We start from the raw sequence: 14,708 nt of genomic DNA, 5'->3' as shown, positions 1-14,708 counted from the left end.
ACGTAAGAACTGAATACCACTATTTCTAGGGAGAAGACAAAAGCCGAAAATATTTTTCAAGTCTTTATGGAACCATCCATATATACCCCAGAAAGGGGCAGAAAGGGGGCAAAAGCCACCATTTTCCCTTCCTCTTTGCAGTTCCCCTTTAAATAAAAGATCTTTAGTTCTCAGCCTCACCATGTATAAGAAAGGGATCAGAAAAGAGCGCTCTGGCCAAACAAGTGACTTTATTTAGTTTGACTGGGGTACAAGAGACCAATATTTTTACCTTCAAAACAACCAACATCCAGCCCCTACCTCTTTGAAAGCCTCCCTGAATTCTCCTCCTGGGGCCATTCCCAGCTGTTCTGTGATGTGAGCAGAGACCTTCAGCAGAAGCATTTGCATTAGTCCTGACATGACTCCATTCTAGCAGAAAAGGGAAAAAAAATATTAAAACGGAAACCATCAAACTGTATGGATTACTAGGAAGTACCCACAGACATTGTGCCATTAGCAATCACTGAGAACCATCAATTATTCTGATGAAGAAACATCGAAGCCGCCCTCTGGAGCTGATTTACTGCTGAACATTGCTCCCATTATTTCAGCTTTCATCATTTATATGTGGGATCATTGTTAAATATGCTCTTTGGTTACACACCAGATTGTTTGCTCAAAGAAAAATGTGTTTAAGAAATAATTAAATAAGCCAGTCTTGTGTCAGCCCCCCCCACCCGCCGAAGGTGAGAAGAAAGCATCTGTCCATGCGACTAGCAAGAGTAGCTCATACCACACATTTGTAACTGAATAAATTAGAACAAACACTGCATTCTCCTCCAAATGTAAGTAGCACAGAACATGACCATATTTGCTCTGCATTTGCCCTGCTAGAGGGATACTGGAGTGGGGTACACCTAGCAGTCTAAGCATGAAACAGCTAGATTCTTCAAACAGTGCTGAACACTGGCTGAGTCAAATCAGAACTTCCTCTTTCTAATCCAGAAAAGCTGAGCATCAGGCAGTTTCCTGTTCATGGACTTGCAGATGAGATCTTAAAGAAAAACCCTGAGCTTGATTCATCCTGTGGGCGTAAGAAGGGATCCAACTTAGGGGTCTGGCAACTGTAGCACTGCCAGTTTCCATGAAGGGAAGACAGCTTTAAACTCGACCTGGGGCTGCAGAATAAGGGAGGAAGGGTAGTGAAAATGAGCGTTTGTTCACACAACACAAAGGACAAATGCTTCCACAAATTCAGGAGATCCCAGCAAGAGAAGAATTATTTTTTTTTTAAAACTGATGTATTTGTGGATAGACAATACAATAAATACAAGCCCCCATCCTTAGGCTATATTTCAGTAATCGTTCAGTAGCATTTTACTCACATAATTATTTGTGCATTTTCATTTATTTAAGACTTTAAATCTCTTTGTCTGGACTTGTGCTGCTAGTTGTTGCTATCACCTGTTATTTTCTTGAGTCTAAGCAAATAGGACAGGCACTGGGTTTTGGGCAGATTAAGAACATGATTGACTGAAATACACTGCAGTCGTGTCCTTCTGCTACAAAGCAGCATGCAGTGTTTCCATCACTGTGCAAAAAGAAAACCCAGAGCACAAGCGTTAATTAATTACATTCTGTCCTAAAGGAGCAAACGGCAGCAAGTGATCTCAGCAGGAATCCAGCCTCAGCCGGTTTAGTTAAAAAAACCAAAAACTTATTTTGCTGGGGATCTCTCCTGAATTCATGGAAGCATTTGTCCCATGTGTTCTGTGAACCAACACGCATTTTCACCACCCGTCCTCTTCCCTCCCACTCTCCCTGCTGGCCTGATGACTTCTCACTCCTGGTGCACTTCACTTGGTAGTTCCCCATGACCTGGCCTGGCCTCACAACACCACTCCCTGGACATCCCCTTCTGGCCAATTTCTAGCTTGAGGAAGTAAACGGGCACCTGGCATCAGGGAGGGTGGGTCATTTCAGGCACAAGGTGCGGGAGAGGGGAAATCAGGATGAGAGGTAGGGTAGCTCTTGGTTATAGGGTTTGGCGGTTTGGAATTTGCTCCTTTCCAAGAGTCCCGAACTGCCCACTTTTCAGAAACCCTCCCTTCTCCCCAGCACAGCACTCATCCCTTTAGCTATTGCTAAAGGATCCTGGGATGACAACTGGGTGGCTTTGACCCTTTGACTGAAATCAAGGCAAAGTTCTGCTGTTTAGGTTGAGCTTTGCTTTGTGTTTTGGGTCTCCATGGCAAATCAAAACTTGGGATGTGAACCACTAAGAACCGAACATGTGATTTCAGATTGGCAATAAGTGTTCTTGTTTTGGGACCAACCCTGTAAATACCAACTCACAATCAGTCCCACTGATGTCAATAGGATTACTTACTTATGCCTAAGGTTCAGGATAAAAATCAAAATATCTGCAGTAGATTATGAACTTGTCCTTTTAACTTGATTATTTAAGACAGTGTTTCCCAAACTTAGGATGCCGCTTGTGTAGGGAAAGCCCCTGGTGGGCCGGGCCGGTTTGTTTACCTGCCCCGTCCGCAAGTTTGGCCAATCGCGGCTCCAGGCCAATGGGAGCTGCTGGAAGCAGCAGCCAGTACATCCCTCAGCCCACGCTGCTTCCAGCAGCCCCCAGTGGCCTGGAGCAGCGAACCGCAGCCAGCGGGAGCTGTAATCGGCCAAACCTGCGGACAGGGCAGGTAAACAAACCGACCTGGCCCGCCAGGGGCTTTTCCTACACAAGCGGCATCCCACTGATTTAAGACACCATTGATTGGTGACCCAATGCTTGTATAGTCTGTTCAAGTTATGATAAATATACCATATACATTTATTTGTTGCCCAGTGAGTAATTTTAACTTCATTAAACACAAATACAAGTTCATTGTTTGATACAGATAATAAAGGACTGAATTTATATTTACATACACACCCACACATTAACAACCAGCCAGTTTGGATATGACCTGAATGCTAATCCACTGACAACTGATCCACAATAGAACACAAACAGCAAATATTAACATGATGTAGAATGGAATTAATAATGAAGGGGAAAAGCAACCAAATATACCACTCAGAAACTATATAAAAATTAAATACCCAGAACACACACACAAACAAGATGTATGGCTAAAATGCCATAAAATAGTGTCAAATGAACATTAAGGTTGCAAAGTTATTCTCCAATCCTGCAACAGGCTCGATATGGTGAAACCCAGGCAGAGCCCTGCTGACATCAGAGAGGATCCCTGTACAAATCCAATTGTAGAATCAAGGCCGTAAGCACTGAAAAGGCAGGAACTGCCGAAACCAAGGCTTAAACAACCTTAACTCTGAGGGTTTGTCTACACAGTGAAGTTATTACAAAATAAGCTAGGTTGTGAACTGAAAGCGCAATAGCTATTCTGCACTAGCTCCCCATGTAGACACTCTTATTTAGCACTAAGGCTATGTCTACACAGCCCCACACTTTGGATTAGGGGAGTGTGAACCATAGCCCTAACAGTGCTTTTGTGCAGTTTAGCTTAATCCACTTCAAGAGTTCCCATATGGGGAACTAGTGCAGAGTACCTATTCCACAATGGCTATTCCAGGCTATTTCCCCATGTAGACAAACCCTGACCATTGTAGCTAGGGCTGAAGTGCTTGTAGGCTTGGTAGAAGGTGGTAGCAGCCATAATTTTCACTGAGATAATCATACCTGCTTTATAGCTTGCTGAAGTTTCTCCAGATTGATTTCTTTGGCTTCCTTTAGTAATGTCTTTTCATCCATCTTTAACATAGAAACTCTGTATTGGCAAAGCTCAACCACAACCACATCAGGCTGTACCTCCTGTATTGTCTGAAAAAGATGGATTTATTTACATAAATGTGGACAAGATGGAGAGGTACTGCAGCAAATATTGATTTTTTACATGAGCTATTTGTAAGGTATGGGGCTTAATAGGAATTCATTCCACAAATAATTTTCAATTAACACGACAATGAAAAATAAACTGCTTCAGGCCATTGATATTGCTCTGAGTTATCACATGCTTTTAGCACCTACTTATTTGAAGAAAAATAAGGAAGCCAATGAAAGGTATTACCTGCCAGCTATCTGGGGAGTAACAATTGTGTTGGAAAAATCTGATTTTAACGTTTTCCCTACATGTTAGCAAAGTTCATTGTAAATGGTACTTATGACCTTCTGCGTCACAAACCTAGCTAGGACAGGCCTTTCCATCAGCAAGGCCTAAATCAAGAGTCCAAAGTGCTGGAGGGACTGATGCTAGCACAGGTTTCATCCTGTTCAGCTTCGAGTGGCCAAGCAGGGTGATGAGGCCATCTATATTGCAATGTCTGCATGGGACATGGAGCTCTGCCAGCTCTTCAGACCTGTCCTGATTCAGTTATTTCTGCCCCAAAGTTTGAGAAACAATCCCAGTTTTTACAGGTCTGTTCTGGATTCTCTGCAGCTTGAGGTCTTCAAACTACAATTTGAGGACTTCAATAACTCAGACGTAGGTTAGGGGTTTGTTACAGGAGTGGGTGGGTGAGATTCTGTGGCCTGTACTGTGCAGGAGGTCAGACTAGATGATCATAATGGTCCCTTCTGACCTTAAAGTCTATGAATCTATGCTTCCCATAGTCCTAGCACGCAGAGCAATTAAAAGTTCGTTCCAACTTCCATTCTCAGCATGATCCCAAATGACTATGCGATAACATATGATCATGTGTTAGCATCACAATGTTACAGTTTCCCGGCATGATTGTCATTGAAGTATCAATAGGTGAGAATGCAAACCCTAAGGCTAGCTACCTGTACTATACCTGCATCTGCCCTAAAAATATACCATTAGGTGCTTTTATGTCAATTACTGATAACATATGGGACTTGCTAGCAGTTCACTTTAATCAAATTATTGTTTAAATACGATGGCTTACAACTTTGTACCATAATCCCGTCAACTCAACAAGCTAACCGTAGGGAAGGAGTCTAGGAAAGCACAGGGCTGAGTCAAGAGACTTAGATTCTATTCTCAACTCAGCCACATACTTGTGATATGGTGATTAATTACCCCACCACAGCAGTATTGAATCATTAACCCAGGTACTATAAAGGGTGCCATACTTTGGAGGAGATGTAAAACCAAGGTCTCAACCATGTGTGAATACAACAGCGCTCATGGCACTTTGTACAAGATTAGAGATGTGACGTCTTTGCTCTCTACAAAACTTTAAGAATATGAGGAAACAACACAGACACAGTTGGGTTCCAAATAACTGATTTTAGGGACTGTATACAAACATACAAGGCCTAGCTACATAAATACACTGTTGCTCTGTTAGCATCTAGTGGCTTCTGCAATAGAAGATAGGGATGTCTATTTGAAGCTACTTAAACGGATTCTACCCAATCCTATACATTACCATGTGTGTTAGTTGCAAAGTCATGGCTGAATCATGCAGTTACATTCTGCTACCCTAATCCCAAGATCCCCTAACACTATAGCAAAGTTCTAATTGTTATGAAAACATGTTAATTTCTTGTTAACTTTCCAGGCATATAATAAAACGTTGCTGAATGGCTCCTCCTGCATATTTACCTTCACTACATCTCTTTTGCTGCTGTCACTGAAGTGGGCAGTACCAACCACGAACACCTTAGACCCTTCCTCAGTGACGAGTTCGGTCACAGTGCTTGGTAGATTGGGCTTTTTCTGTCTCTTCTCCATCTTCATCTCCAGGAGAATTTTAAATGCATCTGCATCAGCTAAAAAATTTAATAAAATATGCATGTCTATAAGCTGCATGTGAATGAAACAATTTAAAAAAAAAATACATAGGTGACTCAATAGCTCAGCAGACTTAAGATACTATTGTTTTAACACTATTGTCCTGGTTTTAAACCTAGGACCGTATCATTACTGAGATCTAGGTCTTGAGGAGGCACCTCTATGCATGAATCTCGGCCCCTCCCTGTTGAAGAGGGGCTCCGGTGCCTCTGTGGTACCAACCTCACCCCCCCGGGCATTGAAACTGGTTCTCCATGCAGTTCAAGAAGCAGGGAGGGAGGGAGGGAGATGTGACAGGTGGAAATAGGATGGTGGGAGGAAAGGCACATCATGCCCTGCAGAGATTACAGCCTCTGGTAGTATTCACTTTTTGCAGATTCTCTCAGGTTCTCTGGGAAAAAAGTTACTCACCTTCTCATAACTGTTGTTCTTCAAGATGCGTTGTTCATATCCAGTCCAATTAGGTGTGCGTGCGCCGCGTGCACAGTCATTGGAAAGCTTTTCCCTTAGCAGCTCCCTTTGGGTCAGCTGGGGAGCCCCCTGGAGTGGTGCCTTCATGGCGTTCAATATATACCCCTGCTGACTTGGCCCCTCCTCAGTTCCTTCTTGCCAGCTATTTACGACAGAGAGGAAAGGACGAAGAGTAATGGAATGGACATGAACAACATCTCGAAGAACAACCATTTTTTCTTCTTCAAGTGATTGCTCATATCGATTCCAATTAGATGAGTCCCAAGCCCCACCTAGGTGGTGGGGTCGGAGTTATGGGAACACTGACTGGAGCACTGCTCTGCCAAATGCGGCATCATCTCTGTAGTGTTGGATGATAGTGAAATGAGAGATGAACGTATGCATCAAGGACCACGTTGCCACCCTGCAGATCTCTTGTATCGGAACCTGAGCTAGGAATGCCACCGAAGACGCCTGTGCCCTTGTGGAGTGTGCCATAAGGACTGGAGCTGGAACCTTGGCTGGCTCATAGCACGTCCGAATACAGGATGTGATCCAAGCTGAGATCCTCCGAGATGAGACTGGGAGGCCTTTCATCCGGTCCACAACCACCACGAACAGCTGATTCAACTTCCGGAACGGTTTTGTGCGCTCAATGTAAAAAGCTAGCATCTGTCAAACGTCCAGTGAGTGGAGCCTCTGTTCTCAGACATTAGCGTGAGGCTTTAGGGAAGAAGACAGGCAGAAAAATGTCCTGGTTGGTGTGAAAATATGACACCACCTTTGGGAGGAAGGCCTGGTGAGGTCTGAGTTGTACCTTGTCCTTCTGGAAAACCATCTGGAGGAGGTCGGAAGTGAGGGCCTTTAACTCCAACACCCTCCTGGCTGAGGGTAATGGTGACCAGAAAAGGCAACCTTCCATGAGAGGTAGAAAAGGGAGCAAGTCGCCAATGGTTTGAACGGGGGCCACATTAGCCTGGAGAGGACCATGTTACGGTACCTCGCAGGGAGCAGTTGTCTAACCTGTGGGTATAGTCACTCTAGGCCTTTGAGGAAATGGGCAACCATAGGGTTGGCAAAGACTGAACATCTGGCCACTCCCAGGTGGAAGGCTGAACTAACGGCAAGGTGCACCTTGATGGACAACGCTGCAAGACCATGCTGTTTCAGATGCAGCAGGTACCCCAGGACGATTGGTATGGGCGCCTGGAGTGGAGGTGTGAGATGATGAGTACACAAGAACGTGAGCCTCTTCCACTTTGCTAGGTATGTGGCCCTAGTGGAGAGTTTTCTGCTGCCAAGCAGGACCTCTCTTACCAGTTCTGAGCACAGATGCTCCATGGGGTTTAGCCATGAAGCTTGCAGGCCGTGAGGTGGAGGGACTGGAGGTTGAGGTGAGGGAGGCGACCATGGTCCTGTGTGACCAGGTCCAGAAGTAGTAGCAGTGTGATCGGGGCATTCACTGACAGCTCCAGGGGCGTGGCGTACCAGTGTTGGCGAGGCCACGCCAGTGCCACCAGAATCATCCTTGCCCTGTTTCTGCAGGCCTTGAGTAGGACTTTGTGCATGAGAGGGATCAGCGGAACAGCATACAACAGACTTCCCATTCAGGGGATCAAGAATGTGTCTGCAAGCGAGCCTGGGCTGCATTTCCAGAAGGAACAGAATTGTGGGCACTTTCTGTTGCTCTGGGTGGCAAACAGATCGACCTGGGGAAACTCCCACCTCTGGAAGATGGAGTGTATGGTATCTGGGTGGATGGACCACTCATGGTTGTGAAAGGACCTGCTGAGGTGGTCCACAATTCGTTCAGTGCTCCTGGGAGATAGGACGCCTCCAGGTGAATGGAGTGGGCTATGCAGAATTCCCAGAGCTGAAGGGCTTCCCGACACAGTAGAGAGGAATGGGATCCACCCTGCTTGTTGATGTGAAACATGGCCGTGGTGTTGTCTGTCATCACAGCCACGCGCAGCCCTTGTAGCTGGGCCTGAAATGTTTGGCAGGCTAAACGCACAGGCCTCAGCTCCTTGAATTGATATGGAGGGAGAGGTCGTGCTGCAACCATAGGTCTTGCGTTTGGAGGTCTCCCAAATGCACGCCCCATCCCAGAGCTGACGCGTCCGTTACCAGAGACAAGGAGGATGGGGGCTGTTGAAGGGGACTCCCTCGCACACTGTCCGAGAGTTGAGTCACCATCGAAGAGTACTTGCTCCGGGACAGTGAGCACTGAGTCCAGATGGGGAGTGGTGTCAAGCTGGGGAGGGCGACCGCCTCATCGTGGCTGGCTTGCCTCTAGACGGAGCTGGTCATTGTGGCACCAGAGGCTTTTCTCTGACTGACGAGGGCTGAGGTGCCGTCATGGTGATCGGATCGTTGGCAGCTTCAAAAGCATCCAGGGTGGAGGGCAGCTCCAACTCCTCCACCTGGCACTGACTTTCAGGAGTGTTGCTGGGCGCTGGACTCGATGGTCCCCTTAACAGGACTGTAGTCAACAATGCCGACTCCTGTGCTCTTGGTACCGAGTGCTCCTGGATAGGACGCACTGCTGCCACGCCTGCCGGCACCGCTGTCTTCAGCACAGGGGAATGACCCTTATCAGTCTTCCTGTGCCTCTTGTGTGGCACAGAGGAGAGGAAGTGGTGCTGGGTTGTTGACGCAGCCTGCGGTGCCAGGGAGCACTGATGCCGAGGGTCTCTTAGACTAGAGTCCTTCCTTGGCACTGTGTTGCATACGGAGGCCGGAGCACTCCGCATGGACGCGCTCGGTGCCTGGTCCTGACTATCCGCGACAGGCTGAGGGTGAAGAGTGGACTCCATCAAGGGATGTTTTAGACGAAAATTGCACTCTTTCTTAGTCCTGGGGCGGAATGCCTTGCAGATCCTGCACTTCTCAGTCTGATGAGTCTCCCCCAGACACCTTAGGTATGAGTCATGGGGGTCGCCTGTTAGCATAGACTTACCACAGGTTCTGTAGGGCTTAAATCTCTGGGACCGAGGCATGCCCTGGAACCTGGGGAAGGGATTGGGGGTGAACTACAATGATATACACAACAAAACTAAACTAAACTACAACTACAGCTAACAGCTACTAAGCACGCTACGGGAAGCATTTGCTACACAAGCAACTGCTGTTCCAACGACCATCACTGGTGGCAAGAAGGAACTGAGGAGGGGCCAGGACAGCAGGAGTATATATTCAGCACCATGAAGGCGCCACTTCAGGGGGCTCCACAGCCGACCCAACGGAAGCTGCTAAGGAAAAAACTTTCTGATGACTGTGCACGTGGCGCACGCACACCTAATTGGAATCGATAGGAACAATTACTCGAAGAACGAATGTGCCTTGTTGGGGGGAGGGGAGGAGTCAATGCTACTCCAGTGAAGCTGTGATGCCAGGCAGCCATTTCAGGACTACAGGGCCCCTGCAGGGATGGCCCTGTGATTTGTTGAGATTTCCCAGTAAAATGTCCCATCCTGTAAATTTTGCCTCTGGAAGGGGTGATGTGGCCCCTGGTAATGTTAGACACAGGATTAGATGATATCCTAGTTCTTAACAGATATTATTCAAGTCACAAAAGGCTCTGTTCAGGAAAGGCTCAAGATGAGTACAGACCAGGACTAAAATGCACTGGCAGAGATACCACCTTAATTATACCACTATAATTCCTATGTGGACACTCATATTCCAGCACGTTTGGAAGAGCTGCTTTGGAAGCAAATAAACTAAACCGGAAGGCAGCATTCTTACTCTGAAATAGTCTCCACACAGAGAGTTATACCAGTGTAACTAGAACAGTAAGCTTCCTTGTATAGACAAGCCCTGTACATGGGGGAACACGTATAGTGCAGTCTACACTAGCAATGGCTCCAAATCCTAATCTAAGCCTCTTTAGGGATGATCTACACTGAACATTTACATTGGCATAGCTATGGCTCTCATAGGTGTGAAAAATTCACACCCATGAGAGACCCTGTCAACACCAGGGTTTCGGTCGGCTTAACTATGTCTCTCATGGGTATGAATTTTTCACTCGCATGAGACACATAGGTATACTGATGTAACTTTTCAGTGTAGACCAGGCCTAATTCATGAAAACAGCCTGTGAAGAGCCAGGAACTGAGGTAAAGAGTGATTCCCATTTATTTCAATAGGAAAAGCAAACTGCTTTGAATGGTGCTTTTTAAGGAAGATTTAATATAGTAAAAAAAAAAAAAAAAAACTGGAAGAGGTGGAGAACTGTAATTTTGTTTGCAACAAACTTGCTTTACAAGCCAATAGGAAATATTTCTCTGGCAAGTTGCTCTACAAGTTAGCAGCAGTTTGAAGTTGCTCAGAGGTCTGGAGTATTATAATAGTCCAAGGGAGAAGGATTAATCAGAGTGCAGGTAAGGTGTCAAAGACACAGATAAACTGCAGAACCATGTAATAGATTTTATTTACCTATGGTTTAGTAATTTATCATATGTCTTTCACCTCCAAATGTGTTGTGTGTGCGTACATCTCAGACAGTCTGGAGTTTTCCTTTAAGTGGAGGATATTTTTGATAGTCTCCTACTTCATGGTCAATGCCAAGCAACCTAAATCAGCAGTACTTTCCCTTAGAATTTATATTTCATGAGAAGAAAAAAAAATCATAAAAAAGAGTCCCCATATTTCCTCAGACAGTTTTTCAGTTATTCACTACACTGACCCAGTGGCTCAGTACGCAAGTCAGGACTCTCCTACAGTTCACCAGACAGTCCTGATCTAAAATGGCATGCAAGCCTAGATTTCCAGACAAAAATTTATTTTGGCCATTGCAACAGGTTAACATCGCATCAGTGACAAAATGTCCTCATGACCTAGTGCAATATCACTGTCGTTGTGGTGCCATTATACAGAATTCAATATGTACATACCCAAGTATTGCCTAGAGAGAAGGACCCTGCTTAAACACAAGCTGGATACGACTCTGATCTCAACAACAGAACATATTTACTTTAGTTTTAAAATATGGGAGTAGATTACTGACAAAAAAAAACCCCTAAACTAATAGCAATGATGAAAAAAGGGCATGTTTTCAGATTTGGCCTTTACGGTAGAGCTTTGGCACAAATGATGATCGAATTCCCCCACTTACATGTCTACCTTTTTTATACAGGGTCATTAGCTCCTTTTTAGACTAGTAACCACATTCTTGCTAGTAGTGCAAACATTTAGCTTTACATTCTACGGTTATGACATTTCTTTTTTCCTGATCAAACTAACACATACAAATATTCCGTGATGCGTCTGAAGTTTCCTTTTGGTCATCTTCCAGTGCATCAGAGGAGGACATTGGATCTGCAGCAGCCTGCATGAAATAAGAATTTAAAGGACAATGAGAATTATAATGAAATGGTTTATACTCCTCTCTCCTTGTTTAAATATTATACATGGATTCAAACTAATAACTAAATTAGTTAGACAGCGACTGAGCCCAAAATCTGATTTTTCAACAGCTCTTTTGTAAGCTGGAAATTTATGATGCAAAAAAATATATTCAAAAGACATTTAAAATCTCCTTTGAAAGAGAGAGTATTTATAACTAATACAGAGCTTAGACAATCTGATTAAACATTCTAATCGAGCAGACTACTCTCTTTAAAACATTATAGAGAAGAATTGTGTGTGTTAGAAACCACTGTGCACAGATGATTCTAAAAGCATTGCTACATATGGAAAACATTGTATTTCACAGCTTTTTAATTTATGTACCACTGGAAGTCTGAGAAGAGTGCAAATCAGATATCACAAACTATCTACATTCATTCAAAAGGGTCTGTTTGTATTATGCCATTTTAAGTTATATGTATGAGAGAGAGACAGACAGACAGACCACAAAATAAGGCCTGATCCTGCACACACTTATGCACATGCTACTTCCCACACATGAATAGTTCAAGACAATGGGACATGAAGTCAAGCACACATGTAACTCTTTGAAGGACTGAGGTCTATCTGACTTGATGTCCAAATATTTACCTGAAAATTTTACAACTTGTGAAATTTGAGACAATTTGTTGACTAGTAAAATCCCTTCGATTCATAGTTAACATATAAGCTTTAACAACACACAACTACAGACAACGCTCCCTGTAATTCAGCCTGCAGTGTTTTGGGACTGACCAGATACCCAAGCAAGGCAGAGAAATATAATTAATGCCGAAAGATACTACAAACAAGGTAAAGCCCAACTGTGAGCTATGTTTAGGCAAAGGCGTTATTTCAAATTCTTTCTGGTAACTTTTGGGAGGATCTGGAATTCTTCATCAACATGTTCACACGCCAGTGACCGGCTCTGACTCAATAATTATTCAGTGTTCCTTCCAAATGAAAACACTGGTAATGAATCAACACCTACCAATATTTACTTGATAACCAAAGTAATTTCCAAAGGATGTACATTTCCTATTTTTAAACCTTCAAGTTTGTTAGTTTCTTCCTACAAAAAACAAAACAATGCCTCATAGGAGGAGACTTTTCATCACCTCAACCTTATTCTTTCATTCCACAATATTTCTGCTTACAGAAATTCTAGCACAGTTTACATTTATCATGTTGCGATCCAAGGTAAAAACAATTCCAAACTTGGGTGCTTAAAGTTAAATATCCAAACCCATATTTAAAATTCTGAACACAGACAACTTAGGTGCTTCAGTACAAATATAGCTGCTACCTTTATGCATTCAAGTTTGAACCAAGATGAACAACCCAAACACAAACGACAATAAATTATGTATTTGGTGACTGCAAGTTCATCTTATATGGCAGTTTCAACAGCATCTACCCCACCACAGATCCCATTTAATTCATATTTTTACCTAGAGATGCCTTTTTTGGGGCACTTTAATTGATAAGACCTAAAGTAAGGACAGACAAAGCTTGATGGTTGAAAGCTTTATACTACTTTTAGCAAGGAAGTTTTACTTCTCAAATCCTTGGGGCATTTCATTAGTCAAGTCAGTAATTCTCAGTTGTTAAATACTAGGGGTGAAATCCCACTCCCAGAGAAGTCAATGGGATTTTTGCCATTGACTGTGATGCAGCAAGGCTCCCAACCTCAGCCAGCAGCAATTAAATTCCCCACCTGTTTTCTGGCTTCAGCTCTGCAGTACCCAATTTAAGTAATTTAAGGCAGTGCACAACATACCTGTTCTGCAGTAAAAGAATATTTATAGACAGGATACAATCATCAGTATAATCAAGTACTCGCTCAGCCTCTGAGTACCCATTCTCTGAGCCTTCCAGAGGAAGCAACTCTATTCAAACATTAATAATATTTCATATTATATTTTTCAAATATGTGGCATAAAAAAACCTAAATTCTGGCATTTGTAATGGCTTTATCAACATAATGAGGTTGAATGGGGGGTGGGGGTAAATGCTATTTGCCAGATGAAACAAAGCCTTAATTGTATGATTATTCCACACACACACACAACTGTCTTCCATATCAAAGTATTTGCAGGAACATGGGAAAGTGAGTTGAAAGAGAAGAAGGGAAATAGTAGGAATTCAAGGATGGCAAAAGGCATCTAGGTCATGATTCAGCAAGGTACTTAAGGTGCCTACAATGGGACTGCTCACATGCTTGAAGTTACTCCTACAGTTTTACCATCAGCCCTTGAAGTCAGGTAATTAGGTGAGAATCTTAGCTTTTACTTAAAAATAAAAGCGTAATTTCTACCCCTCCCAGTTGCAGAGAAAAGCTTGAAAATAAATCCTAGGGGTCCCAAATCTGGACATCAAATAACAAGAACCCACGGTTAATCTCATTATTTTTAAGACAATCCTATGATTTTTGAATGCTTGGGACTGATAACAGTGGGCATGTGCTTAAGTACCTTGCTGATTCCGAGCCTTGTCAAGTGCCTTGTATCATCACTACTGGGGAAGAGGTTATTCCCAACCCTACCTCGGGCTGTTGCTCCTCCTGCATTACTGAAGTGTAGTTTAATTTCACCAATCCGAAAAGGCCTGTAAAAAATTAAAAGGTGGGTGGGGGAAAATAAAAGATTAAGGGCTATAACTAGCAAAGGTTGGAGCATTTATGAAAAACTAAAGAAAAAACCTGAAAAGTCTAGACATTTCCATCCCCCACCTTCTCCAGATAAACAGAAAAGATAATAGAAGCAACCTAAAGATATATTGCACAAACTTGTTTATGGAAAAAGAACAGGAGTACTTGTGGCACCTTAGAGACTAACAAGTTTATTTCAGCATAAGCTTTTGTGGGCTACAGCTCACTTCTTCAGATGCATAGACTGGAACATACGGCAAGAAGATATTTATACATACAGAGAACATGAGAAGGTGGAAGTAGCCATACCAACTGTAAGAGGCCAATCAATTGAGATGAGTGTCATCAGCAGAGAGAAAAAAACTTTTGAAGTGATAATCGAGATGACCCATACCCCATGTTAAGTATCCTCGCACCTTCTATGGACCATTTCTGCAGATCAGCTA

General features: G+C 43.6%; 1 protein-coding gene across 1 annotated transcript in view; it reads right to left on the bottom strand.

The window, feature by feature from the left end:
* Positions 1–14,213, bottom strand: part of TRABD (TraB domain containing) — a 33,966-nt gene extending 19,753 nt beyond the window's left edge. Inside the window, exons 1-5 of the mRNA XM_045001918.1 lie at positions 14,158–14,213; positions 11,475–11,553; positions 5,583–5,749; positions 3,695–3,835; positions 301–411 (exon numbers count right to left, since the gene is read on the bottom strand). Coding sequence (XP_044857853.1) covers positions 301–411; positions 3,695–3,835; positions 5,583–5,749; positions 11,475–11,553; positions 14,158–14,181 — 522 coding nt within the window. The 5' untranslated portion in view covers positions 14,182–14,213. The remainder of the gene's footprint in view (positions 1–300; positions 412–3,694; positions 3,836–5,582; positions 5,750–11,474; positions 11,554–14,157) is intronic.
* Between the last annotated feature and the right edge of the window lie 495 nt (positions 14,214–14,708).

This window comes from Mauremys mutica, chromosome 1 (assembly GCF_020497125.1).
Source record: "Mauremys mutica isolate MM-2020 ecotype Southern chromosome 1, ASM2049712v1, whole genome shotgun sequence".
NCBI lineage: Eukaryota > Metazoa > Chordata > Testudines > Geoemydidae > Mauremys > Mauremys mutica.
This window is presented reverse-complemented; position numbering and strand designations above follow the sequence as displayed.